Source organism: Bathycoccus prasinos, assembly GCF_002220235.1.
Source record: "Bathycoccus prasinos genomic : Chromosome_17".
NCBI classification, from domain to species: domain Eukaryota; kingdom Viridiplantae; phylum Chlorophyta; class Mamiellophyceae; order Mamiellales; family Bathycoccaceae; genus Bathycoccus; species Bathycoccus prasinos.
In genome coordinates, this window is record NC_023992.1 from 356,219 (window position 1) to 375,340 (window position 19,122).

The window sequence follows — 19,122 nt, forward strand, 5'->3', positions numbered from 1 at the left end:
ATCCCTTTAAACGCGTTTCGCACATAAAATGAGCACCCAAAACGAAGAAAAAGTATCCTCTCGCGTCACGTTTTGCGAAGACGCGCCGACGTTTCGTCCAACTCAGGAAGAATTTTCCGATCCTTTGCGATACATTTCATCCATACGCGAACAAGCGGAGAGGTTTGGTCTGTGCCGAATTCAACCTCCGAAAACCGCGCGGGAGTTTTTCACCGAAACAGTGCTCAATACCACCAATGCGACGAGCTCGCACGCTTCAAGATTGGCGATTGATGCGTCGACTTTTTCAGTCCAAACGAGAGTGCAAACGGTGAACGAACTCAACGACTTCGAAAAGGACGACGACGACGAGAAGCGCGACAGCCCCCAAGGAGGAAAACGAAGGAAAAATCGAAGCGGATTTGGACAGCATGAAACCCTAAAATTTCGCCAAGACTATTGCCAAAAAATGGGCGCGCACTTCAACCGACCGATCGAACGGTGGCCGACGTTTTTAGGGAAGAAGTTAGACGTGCAGAAACTCTACGAACTCGTCAACACCAATCCTTTGAAAGGGTTTGAAACGGTGAAAACGAACAAACAGTGGAGAGATATCGCGAGGGTTTTAGATCCCGGGATGACGCAAACGCGCGCGAACGACGGGACGTCGAACTCGTTCTCGCTGAAATGTTTATATAAGAAGTGGGTGTTGCCGTTTGAGAAGATGAGGAGGAAAGAGGAGGATGAGGAGAAGAAGAAAAACGAGGAGAACGAGGAGGAAAGAGGAGGGAAAGGAGGAAAAGCATCATCCGGGAAAGGAGGAGGAGCGGCAAATTCAAAGGAGGAAACGACGACGAAAGAGGAAGAACCGACGGAGGAAGAGAAGGAGTTGATCGGGGCGATGTTGGATTTAGAGTTTCGATGTTCCAGACCGGCACCGAAAAGACCAAAATTGGAGAATGGTTTAGAAGAAATCGCAGAGCAGTTAGAGATTGAACGCATGACGGCGCAGTCGTGCAAGCATTGCGGCCAGAGCGGGCACGACGACGAGGAGACGTTTCTCGTGTGCGACGGATGCGACCAAGGCTTTCACACGTACTGTTTGTCGCCGCCGCTACAAAAGGTGCCGAAAGGGAAATGGTTTTGCGTCGGATGCGAAGCAGCCGCGCGTGCTGTTGAATTCGAAGACGGAGCGGAGTATACCATCGATGGATTTCGAGAGGCGTGCGCCGCGTTTGATTTAGCGTTTTTTGGTAGGAACAATCCGCAACAAACACAGATGCTTTTAGCGCAACAACAGCAATACGGTTCGTTCACTATTCCGTGCGGAGACGTGGAAGAGAGTTTTTGGCAGATGGTTGAAGAAGGGTCGCACGAGAACGTCGAGGTTCGATCCGCGGCGGAAATCGACACCACGAGACGAGGCTCCGGGTTCCCGAGGATGCGAGACGCGCCTTCTTCTTTTGCTACGAAAAAGAAGTCTGGCGGCGGCGGTGACGACGAGGAGGAGGACAACAACGACGGTAATAATGATAAAATGGAGGAAGAAGAAGAGGACGAAATGGTTGCAAAGATGCGAAAATCGCCGTGGAATTTGAATAACTTACCGGTGTTGAGAGGTCCGGGCGAACACGAAAGTCTATTAGCAAGTTTACCGGAACACGTGGCTGGTTTGTCGCAACCGTATTTATACGTCGGGTCGACGTTTGCCTCGACGTGTTGGCACGTGGAAGAAAATAATCTGTATTCAGTCACCTATCAACACGCGGGCGCCGCGAAAATGTGGTACGCGATTCCCGCGGCTTCCTGCGAGGCGATGGAGAACTCGTTCAAACGAGCCGTTCCGGATTTGTTCGGAAACCAACCGGATGCGATGATACGCGTAGTCACGATGCTTCCGCCGTCTACTTTACGAAACGACAACGTGCCGGTATTTCGCGTCGAGCAAAACCCGGGTGATTTTATCGTGACGTTTCCAAAGAGTTACCACGCGCAAGTCGATTGCGGGTTCAACGTTAGCGAGAAAGTAAACTTTGCGCCTCCGGATTGGTTATCGCACGGCACCGACGCGGTGGAGCGATATCGATCGTGTCGAAAACTGTCGATGTTCTGTCACGAGCGGTTGTTGTGCGATAGCGCGGATACAACATCACCGAAACTTGGTGCAGAAGACGAAGATAAAGATGAAGGAAAAGAAGAAGCGACGACGATTAGCGAGAACACCGCGAGGTGGTTGTTACCGGAACTTCGAACGATGATGAACGAAGAACGCCAAGCGAGGGAACAGCTCGCCGCGGATGGGACCGTCAGATCGAAGTTAGTTGTCGATAAGAAGAAGAAGAAGAAGTCTTCATCGTTGCCGTCGTCGTCGTCGTCTGAAGCCGAAGCTGTAGTTATAGTCAAGAAACCAAAAGAAGCTCGATTGCGAACGTCGCCGCGAACCGCCGAGGATGATCCGGAATGTACCATCTGTCGCTCCATATTACACCTCTCCGGCGTCGTGTGTAAATGCAACGTCGGGCGGAAAGCGTGTTTGAGGCATTGCGCGGAATTATGCGAATGCGCGGCGGACAACAGAGTTCTTTTCTACCGCAAAACGTTGGAAGATATCGAGAAGCTCGTTTCGACGGTTGAGAAATCAACCTCGGCGGAGCATCGGAAACAAATCAACGCGGACTTCAAACCAGTCGCCTGTGGCAAAGCTAGGATTACTAAAGCCAACGCCTGGGTAAAGAAAGTTAAACAAGCCTTGGAGAAAGCTCCGATGCCGGAAATTGCAGATTTGCAAAGTTTAGCAGTCGCGGGAGAAGAGTTCGTTTGGGGCGGAAGCGAGATGGCGGAGACGCGCAAGTTGTCCGCGAAAATAGCGCTCGCCAAGAAGTGGCAAGTCGACTTGACGGTTTTGAAAGCTAGAATGAACGGCGAAGAGTTGACGGTAGGTGACGTCATGCTCGAGGACGATCTATCCGAAGAAGAGGACGACGTAGAAGGAGGAGAAGAAGGAGAAACAGAAAAAGAAGAGCGAGAAGACGAGGAGGAAAAAGATGCTGAAGGAGAAGCTGCTGAAAAAGCGCCAGCCGGGGCTGACGACAACGACGCCATGGTTATCGACGGAGAGAAGAAAGGAGACAGAGAAGATGCCGGTGCTACGGCGACTACGACGGCTAACGTGGACGACGAACAAAAAGTATCCAAGAAGGACAGAATTGTTCCTCGAATGAAGCTGGACCGATTGGAAGAACTGTTGTCGACGAAACCGGTCCCGATGACTGCGGCGGATTTGAAATCGTACACCAACTTGAAATCTGATGCCGAAAACATCGAAAAAAGAGTCGCAGACGCTTTGAAAGAGCAACCTTACCCTTCCCCGAGAACGTGCGAGAAGTTGTTGAAAGATTCTACGAAAATTTCCGTGGAGATTCCCAGTCACCATCGACTGTTCGAGCAGATTCAAAAAGCAACGAAATGGGCAGAAAAAGTTCGCGCCGCGCTCCCTGGTCGCGCGGGTCGTACCGGCAGAGGTGGTGGTCGTGCGAGTTACGAAGACCATAACGACGACGGCGACGATACCGCGGCAACTTTAGTACGAATTCATGATCTCGATGAGCTCGAAAAAGAATCGCACGGTTTGCCGGTATCTTCGATGGAGCTGCAAACGCTCATCAAGGCGCGCGAAGAGACGCACACGTGGCGCGCTCGAGCCATTTCGCTTTTGGATACCAAAAATGCTCCCTTGCACGACGCAGAAATGTTGTTCAACGAAGGCAAAGAACTTGGTGTGTATTGCGACGAGATCACCACGATGGAAACCGCCGTCGACGACGCGTACGCTTGGGTCAATAAAGCGCTCAAGATGGACACGCCGATGACGTCAATCGATGAATTGAAGACACACTTGGAAGCTTCGAAAGCGCTCGCAATTACAGTTACCGAATCGACGTGGCTTAAGAACCGAATCACCGTTCGTCAATGGGCCGAAGACATTAAGAACATGCTTCTCGTGAAAGACCCGATCGACGACGCGATTAAGGCGGTGAAAGAAGGCGAGGAGTTACTCGACTCTGCAGACTACGAAGTCGCTCCAGACGAAGAGAAACTTTTGATAAGTTTGAAAGGCCACGTAGACGCTGGGAAGAAATGGGAAGTAAAAGGTCGTCAAGCAGTTCAATGCGCGAATTCTAAGAGAGAAGCGGACAGGAAGTCTCTCGATGAAGTCGCTCAAATTGTGCGCGAAGGCGCGAGCATCCCTCTCAAACTCGAAGGGTTCGATTTTCTTCAAGAAACTGTCAACACCACCAAAGCGTGGCTCGAACGCGCGCAACCGTGTCTGAAAGGTAAACAGCTCACTCGACGTGGGACGGCGCAACCTCTACCGACGTTGGAAGAAGCGAAGCAGCTCGTCAAGGAGGCGCCGGACTTGCGCATCTACGTGAAGGAAGTCGCCGCTTTGATCGAACGCGTCGAAGACGCCGAATCTTGGAACGAAGAAGCGGAAGATTGCGTCTCGCGATGGCGCGAAGAAGGTGCGGAAATTACGTTTAAAGAATTGGAGTTATCGCACGAAGACTTTGGTTTGGAGTTACCAGCGATGGCTACGGTGAGAAAACGATTACGCGCGTTGGATTGGGAAGAGAAAGCGAGAGAGTGCTTTGCGTCTATTCTTGAGAGAATCGAAGGCACCGCCGGGACGTCGGAGAAAGGGAGCAGCAAGTCGTCGAAAGCATCAAAGAAACAAGAGGAAGAGGAAGAAGACTTACCCGAAGATGCCTTATTGGACGAGCTTCACGAAGAAGCCGAAGACTTGGACGAACTCAATCCGAAACTTCTCGAAGAAGTCAACAAACGATGGAAACTCGTGGACGAGTGGCGTCAAAAAGCAGACGCAATGTTGAATCCAGAGTTGGATGAAAACGGCAGGCCAAAGCAAACGATCGGTCCGGACGAGTTGGACGCTTTGATTTCGGAAGGGAAAAACTTACCGGCGATTGTCGCGAAAGTGGACGAGCTCGAGGCGAACTTGGCGAATCACCAAGTTTGGTTTACAGCGGCGAGAGAGTTGTTGGCATCGGCTCCGGTTCCAGTAGCTGCTGCTGCGGGTGATGATGGTGCAGCTGGTGCGAAAGGAGCTGACGACGATGGTAAAGAACAAGAGAAGCAGAAACGACGCCCATTCTCGGACTTCAAAGATTTGTTGAAGGAAGTCGAAAGCGAAGGAGACGCGTTCATGTGCCCAGAACGAGCGCAATTGACCGCGGTTGTCACTCGATGCGAAGAGTGGAACGACAATCTGCGAATGGCTTTGTTGCGTCGTCCGGTAGTTAACGCGAGCACCCCTCCCACCGTTGTTGGCCCTGCAGGAGAAGAGAGCAAGCAAGAAGAGGTGCAACTGAATTCCAAGCAAGTTCTGCAAACGATTTTAGAATCTATCCACGCGGCTATTTTGGACGTCACCGGGACTGGTATTCCTCCGGAAACCGAAGACGGTCAATTTTGTCTCTGCAGACAAGCCGGGGGCGTACAAATGCTCGGGTGCGACGATTGCGGCGATTGGTACCATTTGAAGTGCATCAACATTTCTGCTTCTGCGGCAAAAACGATGAACAACTACGTGTGCGCGCCGTGCGTGGCAAAGAACGGAAAGCCGAAAGCGCTGTCCTTGGAGACGTATAAATCGGTCCATCGAACGAAACGGCCGAACATTTTAGCGTTGAAAAGAGCTTTGCAAGAGTCTGTGTCTTTTCCGTGCGAAATGCCCGAAGAAGAGTTGATTATTGAAATCGTCAACGCGCACGACGCGTGGTGCTTGCGCGTTCGCGAGTGCTTGCACAATCACCACGTCCTCGAAACCTCCACGTCTGCGGAGACGCAAGCCGCGCATATTGCGAGAGCAACGACCAGAAGAGAAGCCGAAGCGAGAGCGAGAAAGGTCAACGAGGCGCAAATGCGCGGTGCAAACCCGCACAACGCCGAATTGACGGCCATTCAGCACGTCATGCTCATGGGCCAATCTGTCACCGCCGCGGCGACGCAACGCACGATTGCTTTGCAAGGCGCGCAAGCCAATCCAACTTTACTCTCCGAAGAGTTGAAGAATATTACCATCAACCAACTCACTTTGCTGCAACAGTTTGGCGTTCAGCTGGCGTTGTGTCAAGCGCAGTTACACATGGCGCCGGCGATTTCGCACCCGCACATTGTCCACGTCTTGATTTTGCGAGATCGACACGCGAAGCTGATGGAGCAACTCGCGGTCGAGTTGAAGAAGGACGACGGGGAGCAACAGATATTGGCAGCGATTACGCAAGCGATGGATCCGAACGCACAAGTTGCGGTTCCTCCATCTGTTGCCGCCGCTAACGTCGAAAGAGAAGCGGCAGCAGCAGCAGCAGCAGCAGCGGCAAAGGACGATTCAAAAGGAAAGGAGGAACCTTCGCCCGAGGAGGACGTGAAAAAGGAAGCCGGAGAAGCGCCGGCTGCCGCGCCGCCGCCTGAGAAACCAGCGCCCCCGGTGAAAGGAGGCAAGAAAGGTAAAGCTGCGGCAAAAGGTAAAAAAGGCGCGAAGGGGAAGAAAGTTGCAGAAGAAGTTGAAGCTCCCGCGCCCGAAGCGGCGGACAAGGAAGAAGAAGCTGTGAAAGAAGAGGACGCGGCGATGCCGATGGATGTAGGCAAAGACGCGCAAGCCGCGCAAGCCGCGCAAGCTGCTGCCATCGCAGCGCAAGCCGCCATGCAGCAACAGTTCGCGCAGCAACAACAGTTCCAGCAACAGCACGATCAACAATTTCTCGTTCACCAGCAACAGCAATTGCAGATGATGGGTGCGATGCAACCGCAACCGGGACAAGAACAAATGTTCGCCGCCGCGACAGCGCAACATCAACTCAGCGGTACCGGTCCTGATGGTACGCAACAACCCGTCGGAATTGACCTGAAGAAACAAATCTTTGCGGGCATGAAAGGTGCATTAGCCATGGAATTGGAACCAGTCGAGGAGACGTTAGCGATGATGAGAGAAGTGTGCGGCCCGGCGTGGCGACAACGCGCCACGTCTTTAATGCGAGGCCCGCCGTTCCCAAAACTCATCGAGTTGCACGAACTGAAAGAGACCGCCGTAGCCGCTGGCCTTTGTCCAGGAGGTGGTGTCGATCCATTAGCCGATCGCGCGTTTGCCTTAGAATCCGCCGGTCAACTTTGGCTCGAACACGCCGCCACCGTCGTCGAAGATAAATCCATTCCAATCGAAGCCGCTCGCGTTCTTTTGCGCGAAGGTCGAGCGTTACCCGTGCATCTCAAAGACGAACTGGAGGAGTTGGGCGAACGATGCGAACTCTATTGCGTCTGTCGATCCGCGTACGATGCGAAACGATCGATGATTTGCTGCGACCGATGCGACGGCTGGTTTCACTACGAGTGCATCGGCATGCAACCGCCTGGCTTGGACGAGCAAGAAGAGGCGAATATTAAGTTTGCGTGCCCGCAATGTTGCGAAAACCAAGGGATTCCGTACGTGCCTTTCAGACCTCTTCGGTGATATACACCGCGAAGAGAAAATCTTATCTATCTATCTATCTATCTATAACAACATTTAGCATTAACACAACAGTGATATAAAACTACGTAGCTACAACTTTTTAATTTAATAATACAAACTTGAATACTATCTAGTGCGAGTGCGTCGTCTATCTCTCTCTTTTAGTCTAAGAACTTCCCTCGTTTTAAAAGTTGCGACGGTTGCAAAATTTCTTGGAAAGCAACGATGTCCTCGTGTTCTTTTTCGTCATCGTTGCTTTTCTTGTTGAAATCATCGTGCACGATCGTTGTTGTTGTTGTTCTCTCCTCCCCTTCTTCTCCTTTCTTCTTTCGTAATCTGAACCGTTCGATTAACCCTTTCATGTATTTTGGCCTAGAATAATTCGCGACTGAACGACTCAACCAAATCGCACGCAACAAACGTTCCTCGTCTTCGCTCATGTCTCCCCGTTGTTCGTGCGATGATGATGATGATGATGCTATTCTCTTCTTTCTATCTTCTGTCGCGTGATATAGTAAAAGAGCCGCCGATACGGATAAATTAAACGACTCCGTAAAACCCGACATCGGCAAGTAGACTTTCCCGTCGGCCAACTCCTTCGCGGTTTCCGAAACTCCATCCAACTCGTTACCGAATATCACAGCCGTTGGTACCTCTGCCCAATCGTACTCTCCAACCGATTTTGCTTTCTCGTTATCGAAATCCGTCACCAGAACTCGAAACCCTCGCTTCTTCACTTTTTCAATGCACTCCTTTGTGGATTCGTACTGCGAGATGTGCTGCCATTTCACGGCGCCTCCGCTCGTCCGTCCGGACTGTTTAAAAACCAAACCTTTCTCTGCGACGACGCCAACCGCGCCTATACCCAGCGCTTCTGCGGATCGACACACCGCTAAAAAGTTCCCGGTATCGTACACGTTCTCCAATATTGGGAGCACGCTAAACACTCTCTTCGATACCGTCTCCTCTACGCGCCGTATTCGATCCGCGCCGATCATATCGTTCCCGACGACAATCTCTTCGATTTCGTGTATTTCCGCTTCAACGCCTTCAAAATTTAACCCGTTCTTTGTCGTGAACGGGAATATCTTTTTCTTCATCTGTTTCTTGTCGTTTACATCGTCCTCGTCCTCGCCTTGATACACTCGCTTCCTCCCGTGATAGAGGTACTTTTTATCGTACTCAACCGTTTTATCCATGAAGCCTCTTCGAATAGCTTTCGCGGAATAATACTTCTCCTTATCATTCTCAGCATCAGTATCATCGCGAGTACTCTCGTCTTTCTCGTCTTTATGAGAAGAAAACGTTGAGGAGATGTGTCTTCCTCGTCCTCTTCTTCCTCCGTATAAAAGTCTTCCGTTTTTTGACGGCTTGAATTGGAAACGATTTCTGTCCGAACAAAAAGGCGACGAAGAAGCGACTGTGACACCACCAACTCGAGGCTTCATCGTCGCTGAGTGCTGAGGCGCGTTCGTGCCGCTGATGTGTGGAGAGAAGTGCTTGATCATTTTTATGCTTCTTCTGATGAGTCGTGGGAGCATAGTTTTGACGAGAATTGGATTCCCTTTTTGGTGTGTTGCTTATCATCATCCCAAACTACTTACAATAATGTCTCTAAATCTACAGCTGCTCTATCTACTTTCTCTCTCTATATGTGTGTTATTAAAAGTTTTCTTCGGCGTACTTTTTAACGTCGATGTCGTTTTCTTCGCACGCGTGCCCGGGACAACATATTCGAATGGCGTTTTCCGGTGTCTCCGTAACTTCGTACGCCATCGCCTCTTCGGCGAATCTTCGAAACAACTCTCGGTAGTACTTTAATCGCGCTTTCTTGGTGAAGTATTTCTGGGCAAACTTTTGACCGTTTTTGGCGATTTGTTGCATCTCTTCATCGTGTGTTCGCGCGTAGTGTAAAACCTCTAAAACGTCCTCTGGTTTCTCGTCGTTTTCCCAAAACTCCAAGTAATGCGTCTTTGGCTTTAAAAATTTACTGAAATACGTCTGGAACAATTTCTTCTCGCTGACGACGACGGAGTTCAATCCGAGCTTTTCCTCGAACTGAAACGAGTGGCCCTGACCGTCCAAGTGTAAAATGTATTTGTGTTCCATGTGTTCTCTCAGGGAGATTTTCGAGTACATCTTCACGTCTAAAAAACCATCCTCCAAGGAGGTTCGATTCTCCGCCCAATCGACGAAATTTTTCCTCGCTCGAATCTCCGCGTGCCGCCCCAAGCGAGGGTACATGGTAAACCTCCCGACTAACTTCTCGTCCTTCTTCGACCACGGGAAATCTTCATCGAACTCTTCTTTTCTCGCGTACACGTTCTCGTCTATCTTGTTGTACCTAAACCCAAACCCAGGGTGTAAAATGCACCCGGTTTCCTCCGGGAACTCTAGGTCGCGGCAAAAGCAAAGCACCGGAAGTCGTTCCTCGTCCGGAGGGTTGTAATCGAACGTCGATAACGCCATTTCCATCGGCGGCAACTTCGAACCATCCTCGCTGCTCATCTCTCCATCCTCTTCCCTCGTTTTTGTCTTTCCAAAAACCTCGCACAAATCGTAAAAGTACTCGTATATCAACTGGACGTGGTGTCCGTTAAACTCTCGCGAAGGTCTTCTCGTGGCGAGAAACAACTCGTTTTTCACCCAAACGAATCCGAACGCTCGGTGGTTCTCTGTCCCGTATTTCACGCGCGCTCGATTGGTCATTTCTCTGGTGACTTTATTCTTTAGGAATGGTTTTAAATCTTCGGTTATTTGCGCGTAGAGTAGTGATACATCCTCGTCGTCGTCTTTGATATCGAAGTCATCATCGGATGCTTCTGCGGGGAAAACAACATCGGATTCGATCTCTCGTTCCGCTTCCTCCGCGAATTCCAAGCGCGTTTCCAAAGAAACCACTCCTTCTTTCTCGCCACCAATACCTTCCTCCTCGATATTCGCGTTCGCGACGTTGAGTAAGAAGAACAACGCCGGGGCTGTGACGAGTACGAAGAGGAGGAAAAAACGCATTTTTTTTGTGAAGTCTTGTCTGTGGAAAAGGTCAACGAAATGAACTCTCTCGTTGTATCAAAAATCTATCTGCGTTTTCTGCGTTTTTCTCATTCGACGCTGTCGTCTTCCTCGGAGTGCATTTGCTCCTGCTCCCCGACAAAGAAAGCGTATTCTTCGTCCGTTGGTTCTGGAGACCCTTTTTCGAGCAAGTAGTTTTCGCAGTCGGGGTGCTTGAAGTAACGAGCGGAAGCGATGAAATCCCAGTCGTGAAGAGGCACTTTCGCATCTTCGACTAAGTATTTGAGGCAATCGAGTTGGCCATGCCCTGCAGCGTGGTACACGCACTCATTCTTTACCCCATCAGGTATCTTGCTTTCTTCGACGAAATATTTCAAGATGTCTAATTGACCATATGCTGCTGCATGTAGTGCCGCTTGTTCTTCCGTATCTCGCGAAGGTTTCACTTTGTCGAAAAGAAATCGAAGACAGTCGAGGTGTCCTTTAATAGCAGCTTGTTTACACGACTTTTCTTCATCACACGGGCAACCATTAGAGAAGCAGTACTTCAGCATCTCGAGATTACCTTCAAATGCTGCCACAGTAATCGTCTTTTCATCCCACTCGCACTGTTTCACTTCTCTCGCCCACTTGAGGAACTCGAGTTTGTTCGTTGCAGCAACTAACCAGCAAAAGTAGGCTTGATCTATCAAATACCCATCGTAATCTATCTTTCCCCAGGGAAACTGATTCCACAGAAATTCCAACGTTGAAATGGATGAACATTCGCAAACAATCAAACGTAATTCCGATACGTTTACCCCGGCGTACTCAAGCACACCCCGACTCTCTCTATTCACCTTTGAAAAGAAAAACCGATCCGTCTCATTCAATTTCGACAAGACGTGCGAGACAAAAACATCCTTATGATGCAACACCAACCCGGTCCACAACTTCGTCGGTCCAAGCTTCAGCCGCTCCATATCCGCCACAGCCTCCTCTCGATCATCCCCTCTTCTTCTCTCTTCTTCTCTCTTCTTCCCATCATCCATTATTATTATTGTTCTTCTGTTTCGTTCCCTCGTGATAAGGAATGAATGAATGATGTGTTTTTTTTTTCTCCCATTCTAAAAAAAAGACGTTTTGTATAAAAAAGAACAGGACTAAAAGTTCCTCTTTTCTGTCTGTCCGTCCTCCTCAAAATTCTTTTGAGAGAAGTAATTCGCCCAATTTTGGACGTTCGATATTGCATTTCGAGCTCTTCTTGTAACAACAAGGAAGAAGACAAAGAAGAAGAAGCTCATTGAGAGAGAAAGGACTATTAAAGAAGAGTAAAACTTTCTAAAGACTTTACGATTTACTATGTTTTTCTCCTCAATAAGCTCCTTCTTCCGAAGAAGCAAAGTTTGTCTTCTGTTCTCGATGATGATTTTGACGATTACATTTTGTACCCGAGAAGTTGACGCGGCGATTGGGAATCACGGAAGAGGAACAGGAGGACGGTCGCCGAGACGAAGTTCACCGAGGAAAGCATCCACTTCCTCGTCACAAGGAGGACAACAAAATCAACAAAATCAACAAGTGCAACCACCGCAACTCGAACAACCACCGCCAAGAAAACGAACGTGGATGAACCATTTCGTCGTCCATAAAGGGTGGAACTGCACGCAAATTCCTTCGAATCCAGTCATCATAGGCGGCGACGGCGGCGGCGCGGGGAAGTCTTTAGAGAAGTTTTTATTCGAAGCGAACGCGGTACAGTTCGGTCCAGTGGACGAGGACGGGAATTCTGTGGCACAAAAAGAAAGTGGAGTGGATACGATGGTTTTAGACATCATGGAGTGGGCGAAGAGACCTTTGTACGATCCGAACGATATGCCGTATAAGTTGCAATACGACGTGGCGGACCATTTGTGTAGGATGTTCGCGAGGCAGGAGAAGTGGGTGCACCCGGATCAAACGGAAACGTACGTGTCGAAGAAAGATATTCCGAGGTGGGGATGGAAAGATCCGTACGCGCAGTATTTGTTGCCGTTGTTTGCGGATACGTATTTGAGGAAAGCAACGTACGTGCATTTGGTGAGAGATCCGAGGACGTTTCCCATCGGAGGTTTACACGAAAAGGAAAGACGATTGCAACGAAAATATTTCGGCGAGGAGAGATGGGAAAAGTTGACGAAAAAGTTTGAACGAGAGTGGGAACATTTGAAAAAGCACAAGCAAATGCGAAACGTGAAGAAAGAGGACGTGATTGACTTGTTGAGAACAACCGCGCATTGGACGGCGGTGAACTTTGAAGTGGCCGCGTTCGCGCTCGGACCGTATCGCAACCACGCGATTATTTTAAAGAGCGAAGATTTGGTCCAACCTAGAAACGAACACTGGAAGTTAGTCGGGAGCGACGGAAGTGCAAAACCGGCGCACATGTTAAGAGTGCGACCGCTGAATAAATTGATTCAGTTATTAAAGTTACCGGCGGATACGGCGAATGAAATTTCGACGTTTCAATACTTGCGCTCGAAAGCGTCGCATTTCTCAAGGCACGAGAAAGATTTCGATTACCGCGTCAACTCGCCTTTAGTGGACGTTCAAACGCGAATCGCTAACAGGACGTTGACGTTACTGAAATACCCAACCGACCCGGATTTGTTCGTCCCGGACCACCCGGACGACGACCACCCGCTCGCGCACGGCCACAGAGTCTCCGAATCCTACGTCGACCCCGAAACCAACGAACAAGACGCGACCATCTACGCCCACCCGGAGCACCGATACACGGACGAAACAACCTTTACACATCCAGACGACGAGCACGAAATCGACTCCCGCACCGGCCGCATCAAAGAATACGAACACATGCTCGGCATGCAACTCAAACCGACCGAGCGAAGAAACGAACACGAGAGGAAACAAATCCCGCCGGAAACGGACGAACACCGACGGATCAAGAAAATGTTAGACGATCACGTCATAAAGAACGATATCTTAGATAACATGGTCGTCAGAGGACAAAAAGTGAAAGATTTGATGATGCAGTATAAGAAAAAAAAGAAGATGTAGAGAAGTTTTGATGATTGATGACGACGAGAGAGGAAAAGACGAGAGAGAGAGATGTTCACATCAGAGACTTTTCGATGACGATCATGACAACAAAAACTGTAACAGATGCCCAAATAATACGCACAACCACAACAACACGCGTTCTGAAGTATTTAACGTTTTAATTCTTCTTCTTCTTCATGAGAACTTCATCGTCGTTCCTCTCACATCGTAAAGTATTTGTCTCATTTTTCTCTCTTTTGCTCGCGATTTTTGCTTTCAAATTCCTCAGAGGAAACAGACGAAAAGCACTCTTTTTACATAACAACGACAAGAACAACAACAAGAGAACAAAGAAGAGAAGCGAGATGAATACGAACAACAACAACAACAACATTGATTCTTATTCTTTCATGACCGAGGATCAGATTAAGTGCTACGAACTCCTCCAATCCGCGCGCATGAAAGACTTCATCGACGTTTCTTTCGTTCGCATTTGCCACCGAACGGTCGCGAATGCGTTTCCGGATGTAATGGCAGAGTGCGGTAGTTTTCGTAATACTAAGAGCGATAAAAGTATGAACGATACGGACAGATTGAACGATATATTCCGCCTGTGCGTACGAATTGGATTAGCGAACGTGATCGTACATTTTATCGATGAGATTTCGAACGACGCGAATTGCGTCTCAGCGGACGCCGTGGAAGCGAGGTTGAGGGACGGGGAGAATGTCTTTCAATGTATGAAGGGTTTAATGGAAGAAGAGAAACAGGAGATGAGTAAAACGTTGAAGAGCAAAGATGGTGGAGGAGATGGTGATATATCGTCGTCGTTGGCGAGGTCGATGGCGACGTTTCAATGCGCGCGGAGGGCGTTCGAGACGCTCGGCGCCGAGGACGGCGGGAGGAGAAGGAACAACAACAATAATAATAATAGCAAGAGTGGTGAAATGATTGAAAAGTTGAACGAATTGCGCGACGAGTCTATCAATTTAGCGAACAAAGCGGAAGCGGCGATGTGGGCGGTCGAGGAAGGGTTTTTGAAAAGAGGGCATCTAGGGAACAAGTTTTCCGGCGCCGCGAAGTGGTCCAACGAAGTAAAAGAGAGGCGAACGAACGCGAAGAGTGCGTTCGGGTTTGATAACGGTAACGACGACGACGATAGTGATGAGTGTTGTTTGTTCGTGGACGTTTTGTTACGATATTTGAAAGAGAAGAGCGGGAATGCGGATGTCGCGTCTTACCCGTTCAAATCCGTACCGGACGCGTTGAATGCCATTTGGGGCGGCAGCGACGGCGACGGTAGTAATAATAGAGGAGAAGGAGGAGGAGGAACAGAAGATGAAGAGGTTTCTCAAATCGTAAAGAAATCTTTGTTTCTGTATTACGTCCTCGACGCGGGATTGCCGTGGAAAGACGCTCCAGCTCGGTACGCTCGCAACGCTCGAATCGGTTCCAAGACGTACTCTGAAATCCGATTGGCATCTTTACTCGACGAGTCTTGGACGTTCGCGAACGATCCGTTAAAAGATATCATCACGAATGAAGCCTTGCCGAACTGCGCGACGTTATCTGGGCGCTTCTTACCGCTACAATTTGTTAAAGTCGTGCACTTACGAGGGGAAACCGCGGCGGCTTTGCGAACGCTGCGAGCGAGAGATCGAAACGATTTCACGTTTGAAAGCGTCGAGAAGGCGACGTTGGAGGTAGAAGTACGAATTGAATTGGGATTAGTCGCGGAGGCATTTTTATGCGCGAAAGAGCAGTTGAGTTTAGCCGTGAGATCAGGAGAAGAAGAGTCGATTGTCGTAGAACAATTGGCGAACATCTTGACCATGAAAATTGCAGAGTACTGCGCGGACGTTCGACAACTCGATCAAATCATCTCCTTGCCGTTGCAAAACACGGCACTGAATGGTTGCATGGAACGCGCGTTTTTATCCTGGCTTTGGGAGAACAAAATACGCGAAGATGTGAGCGCAGAGCACACGATTCTTTACTTTTTACAGCGAGGTCGCGCGACGGAAGCGGTGGAAGCGTACGCGAGGATTCTCGATTTAGAAAAACGAGGCGGCGCGATCGCTTGGGGCAAAGCGAAAAAAGAAACGATTGAAATGTTAGAAGAGCGAGTTAGAGATTTACCGGTAGTTGTGCAACAAATGTCGACGGATAATTTAGGCACCGGGTCGGTGAAAGGCGGAGAAAAGTTAGGCCGCGAGATGGAGAGAATGAAAACGGAGGATAAATTAAATGCGGACGTGACGGTATTAGAAGCTGTTTCTGCGGTGGCAGAATCGTCGACTCCAGATTTTGTATTGAGAGCAGCTGGAAACTCCGAGGTGCAACCGAGTCCGTTCTTGAGACCGTTGACGACTTCGCCGGCATCTGGAGACGAGTTTCCTCGCGACGCTTTGCGCGCGTCGCAAACGCACCGATTAGCGCGATCGCCTTTCGATATTGCCGCCGCGGGTCATCGACAAAGTAGAAGAACTGTCGCACGAGCGGAAGAAGACGCGAATGCGATGCAAGTGTCGGACGTGGGCGCAAACAACGTTTCTTTCGCGCGACGACCGAAATTGTTCGTCCGATCGGAAACTGCGATACTCCCTCCTCCAACGAAGAAAGCAGATTTGCCGCCGTTGCCGAGTCTGTCGCCGCTCACCGCGAATAATAATAATAATAATAACGCTAATGGTGCCGCAGGAGTGAGCATCGTGGCGCCGTCGCCAACCAGAGCGTCGCCTCGAACGCGATTGTCTAAAGGTACGCGTAGAACTTAGAAGATTGATCGATTGTATTTTTGACGCGTAATTGCACGTTATAATAAAACTGCCACGTACTCTCTTCACAGCTCATCATCGTCAGAGCGTCGTCGCAATCTGACCGCATCATCCGGCCAGGCAATCAACGTCGTCCCGTCCCCTTTCAGCTGCAATTTCAAATGCCCAAACGCGGCGTATTGCTGCCTCAAAGTTGCCAAGAACTGTTCGGCTTCTTCTCGAGGATTTTCCAACGTCGTCAGCGCGAACATCTTTTGACGCATCAAAACAATTTCTAGTTTGCTAAAATTGTGCGTTTTCGCGTCGACGTCGACGAAATAGAGCAAACGCAAGTGCCCTAAGTACGAGGTCTCGGGAAAGCCGGGATGCGGTCGAATGCCTTCGTAATCGTTGAAAAATTCACCGCATCCAAACAAGATTAGTTTTTTCTTGTACAGCATAGCCGTTTTCGCGTGATGGGAGCTGTGACCGTGAACTATATCTGCGCCGGCATCGACGAGCGCTTTTGCCGCGGTCACGTGCGCTCTCGGAACCTCAAATCCCCAATTCGAACCGAAGTGTACGGACACGACGACGATCGCGTTGTTTGAGGATTCTTTCTTCATCTTTGCAATCGCGCTCAACAAGCGCTCCGGCACTTTGTCATCCTCTGTCGCCAAAAACACGCCCATTGATCGTTCCGTCGACTGCCACTCTCGAGGCACGCCGCTGTCTTCGAAGCACAGCCCAAACGCCGCGACGTCGACGCCTCGCTTATCGTTCCTCGCCGGCGCGAATCCGTACGGGTAGACGTTTTCCAGCACCGCCGGTTTCATCGCATCTGCGATGTTCCAACCGGCACCGATGCGTTTCACGCGCAACCCGAGCGACGCATTATCACTGCTACCTTCTATCGAATCGAAGAATTTTAACGTATCCTCCATCCCTTCTCTCGAAAAATCCATCGCGTGGTTGTTCGCCAAGGAAACGATATCTGGTTTTAAAACATCCAACAACGCGAACATGTTCTCCTCGGATGCGCGGTAGTTGATGCCTTTGTGCGGATAAAACGACGACTTTTTCGTCACGCTGGTTTCCAGATTGAGCATTCTCGCGTGAGGTTCAAACCTCTCGATGACTTTGGCGACTTCTCCGAGCACATCTCGCGCGGAAACTTTCTTCTTCGTATCTGCAAAACGTCTTTTTTGTTTTTGTTCTGCCAATCGCGCGTAATCGAACGCATCTTTGCAGAATCCTTCGCGGATTTCCCGAGCGCAAGGTGAAGGCATGACCGCATCGACACCTCGTCCAGGCATGAAATCGCCCGCGAGAAAGAGTCTGATTTGAGATGACGACGATGATGATGATGAGAAAGAAGAGGGAAAGGAGGACATTTTTTGTATCTAATTTAATGCTCCTTCTTTTTTTTAGGTATTCGCTCGCGGTATTACAATGATGAAATGTTCTTTTTTTAGTTATCCTTGACCGTCGTCGGCGGTAACTTTCCTCCCTCGGACCGATTTCAGAGCGCCAACTTTCAAATCGGAGGTGAAAAACTCATCGATGGCATCCGCGGTGACTTGCGGGAAATCTTCTTGCGGCATGTGTCCGACTTTTCTCAGCGCTTTCTCGCTCGCTCGAGCGTCCGAGGCCCAGCTGAACATGGGCGCTTGGTCGAGGTATTTATCCGCGACGCCCCAAACGATTCTGGTTTTCGGCATGCCACCCTGGAAGTACGCGTCTTTTACTTTCTTCTTCAAGTTTTTAAAGTCTGCGTTCGCGACGGTCATTTCAACCGCCATTCGCGCGTTTTCCGCGTCGCTCCCGACGTACGCTCTCTCGTACTCTTTCATATCATCTCCGCCGATTGCAAACTCGTTCCCCATGTAATTCAACGACACCGCATCGAACGCTTTCCCTTTCCCCATGCCAAACATTTGCGCGTATGTCGCCAACGGCGCTGCCAAGTTGTGATTCCCGTCCAACGGCATGTTCATTAAAATTATTCGGCGAAACAAATCCGGTCGCTTCCTCGCCAACAATATCGCGTATTGCGGAATAACGTACCCTTGCGCGACGAGATCGACTTGTTTCCCATTCGCGACTTTCTCCACGTACGTCTCCATCGCCTCCACGTACGACCGTTCGTCGTACTTAAATCCTCCATTCGAGGAGGGTTTTTCCGAATCCCCGTGTCCGACCACGTCCGGCGCGAACGTCTCGTACCCTTTCTCTTGCAACAACACCGAGACTTGTCGAAACGTGTACGCCCTCGAACCTAAACCGTGGATAAACACGACCGCGTTTTCCTTCTTATTCTCTTTATTCTTTCCCGAAGGCGAACCTCGCCGTTGCGTCCACGTTTGTCCGTTTACATCTATCTGTTCGATCGATTGCGTCAGCGTTTTCACCATCTGCCCGGTGGAGGAGTCGAACGTTTCTTTATACGTCGCTTTATCTTCTTCTTCTCCATCTTCTTCTTCGGCTGCTCTGACGATAAAACTCCCGGCGACTTTTCCCCTTGAAGCAGTTGAATGTCTTCTTTTTGTTCTTCTTCTTGGCAAAACTCCTCCCAACATCCGTTCCCGAGTCGTCGTCATCGAAGACGACGACGACGATGATGATGACGTTCCGATGCGTGTTGTTGCTTTCGTCGTCATCATCATCATCTCGAAAGAGTATTTTATTCGTAATGGTCCTGCGGTACTCTATATAAAAGAAATATACTACTCTATATAATAAGAACAACGAGAAGACAGAAATAACAGAGAAAGAATACTACGTCTTTTCCTCTTTTATGACTCTCTTGATGAGAAGAATGAATAC

The 19,122-nt window shown here is 49.6% G+C and overlaps 8 protein-coding genes across 8 annotated transcripts; 3 read left to right on the forward strand and 5 right to left on the reverse strand.

The window, feature by feature from the left end:
• Window positions 1-28: 28 nt before the first annotated feature.
• On the forward strand, window positions 29-7,507 carry Bathy17g01730 (predicted protein; the record flags this gene model as incomplete). The annotated part of the gene is made up of 1 exon (XM_007508386.1): window positions 29-7,507. The coding sequence occupies one exon, from the start codon at window positions 29-31 to the stop codon at window positions 7,505-7,507; it is 7,479 nt and encodes a 2,492-aa protein (XP_007508448.1).
• A 161-nt stretch (window positions 7,508-7,668) lies between these two features.
• Bathy17g01740 (tRNA guanosine-2'-O-methyltransferase) lies at window positions 7,669-9,015 on the reverse strand (the record flags this gene model as incomplete). Its single annotated transcript, XM_007508406.1, has 1 exon — window positions 7,669-9,015. The coding sequence occupies one exon, from the start codon at window positions 9,013-9,015 to the stop codon at window positions 7,669-7,671; it is 1,347 nt and encodes a 448-aa protein (XP_007508468.1).
• Window positions 9,016-9,169: 154 nt separating this feature from the next.
• On the reverse strand, window positions 9,170-10,519 carry Bathy17g01750 (DUF821 domain-containing protein; the record flags this gene model as incomplete). The annotated part of the gene is made up of 1 exon (XM_007508300.1): window positions 9,170-10,519. One exon carries the CDS (start codon window positions 10,517-10,519, stop codon window positions 9,170-9,172), a length of 1,350 nt encoding a protein of 449 aa, XP_007508362.1.
• Window positions 10,520-10,608: 89 nt separating this feature from the next.
• Window positions 10,609-11,550, reverse strand: Bathy17g01760 (the record flags this gene model as incomplete). Its single annotated transcript, XM_007508326.1, has 1 exon — window positions 10,609-11,550. The coding sequence occupies one exon, from the start codon at window positions 11,548-11,550 to the stop codon at window positions 10,609-10,611; it is 942 nt and encodes a 313-aa protein (XP_007508388.1).
• Window positions 11,551-11,860: 310 nt separating this feature from the next.
• Bathy17g01770 (predicted protein) lies at window positions 11,861-13,558 on the forward strand (the record flags this gene model as incomplete). Its single annotated transcript, XM_007508286.1, has 1 exon — window positions 11,861-13,558. The coding sequence occupies one exon, from the start codon at window positions 11,861-11,863 to the stop codon at window positions 13,556-13,558; it is 1,698 nt and encodes a 565-aa protein (XP_007508348.1).
• A 347-nt stretch (window positions 13,559-13,905) lies between these two features.
• Window positions 13,906-16,317, forward strand: Bathy17g01780 (predicted protein; the record flags this gene model as incomplete). The annotated part of the gene is made up of 1 exon (XM_007508239.1): window positions 13,906-16,317. The coding sequence occupies one exon, from the start codon at window positions 13,906-13,908 to the stop codon at window positions 16,315-16,317; it is 2,412 nt and encodes an 803-aa protein (XP_007508301.1).
• A 65-nt stretch (window positions 16,318-16,382) lies between these two features.
• Window positions 16,383-17,690, reverse strand: Bathy17g01790 (conserved hypothetical protein; the record flags this gene model as incomplete). Its single annotated transcript, XM_007508354.1, has 1 exon — window positions 16,383-17,690. The coding sequence occupies one exon, from the start codon at window positions 17,688-17,690 to the stop codon at window positions 16,383-16,385; it is 1,308 nt and encodes a 435-aa protein (XP_007508416.1).
• Window positions 17,691-17,771: 81 nt separating this feature from the next.
• Window positions 17,772-18,896, reverse strand: Bathy17g01800 (predicted protein; the record flags this gene model as incomplete). The annotated part of the gene is made up of 1 exon (XM_007508218.1): window positions 17,772-18,896. The coding sequence occupies one exon, from the start codon at window positions 18,894-18,896 to the stop codon at window positions 17,772-17,774; it is 1,125 nt and encodes a 374-aa protein (XP_007508280.1).
• Window positions 18,897-19,122: the final 226 nt, after the last annotated feature.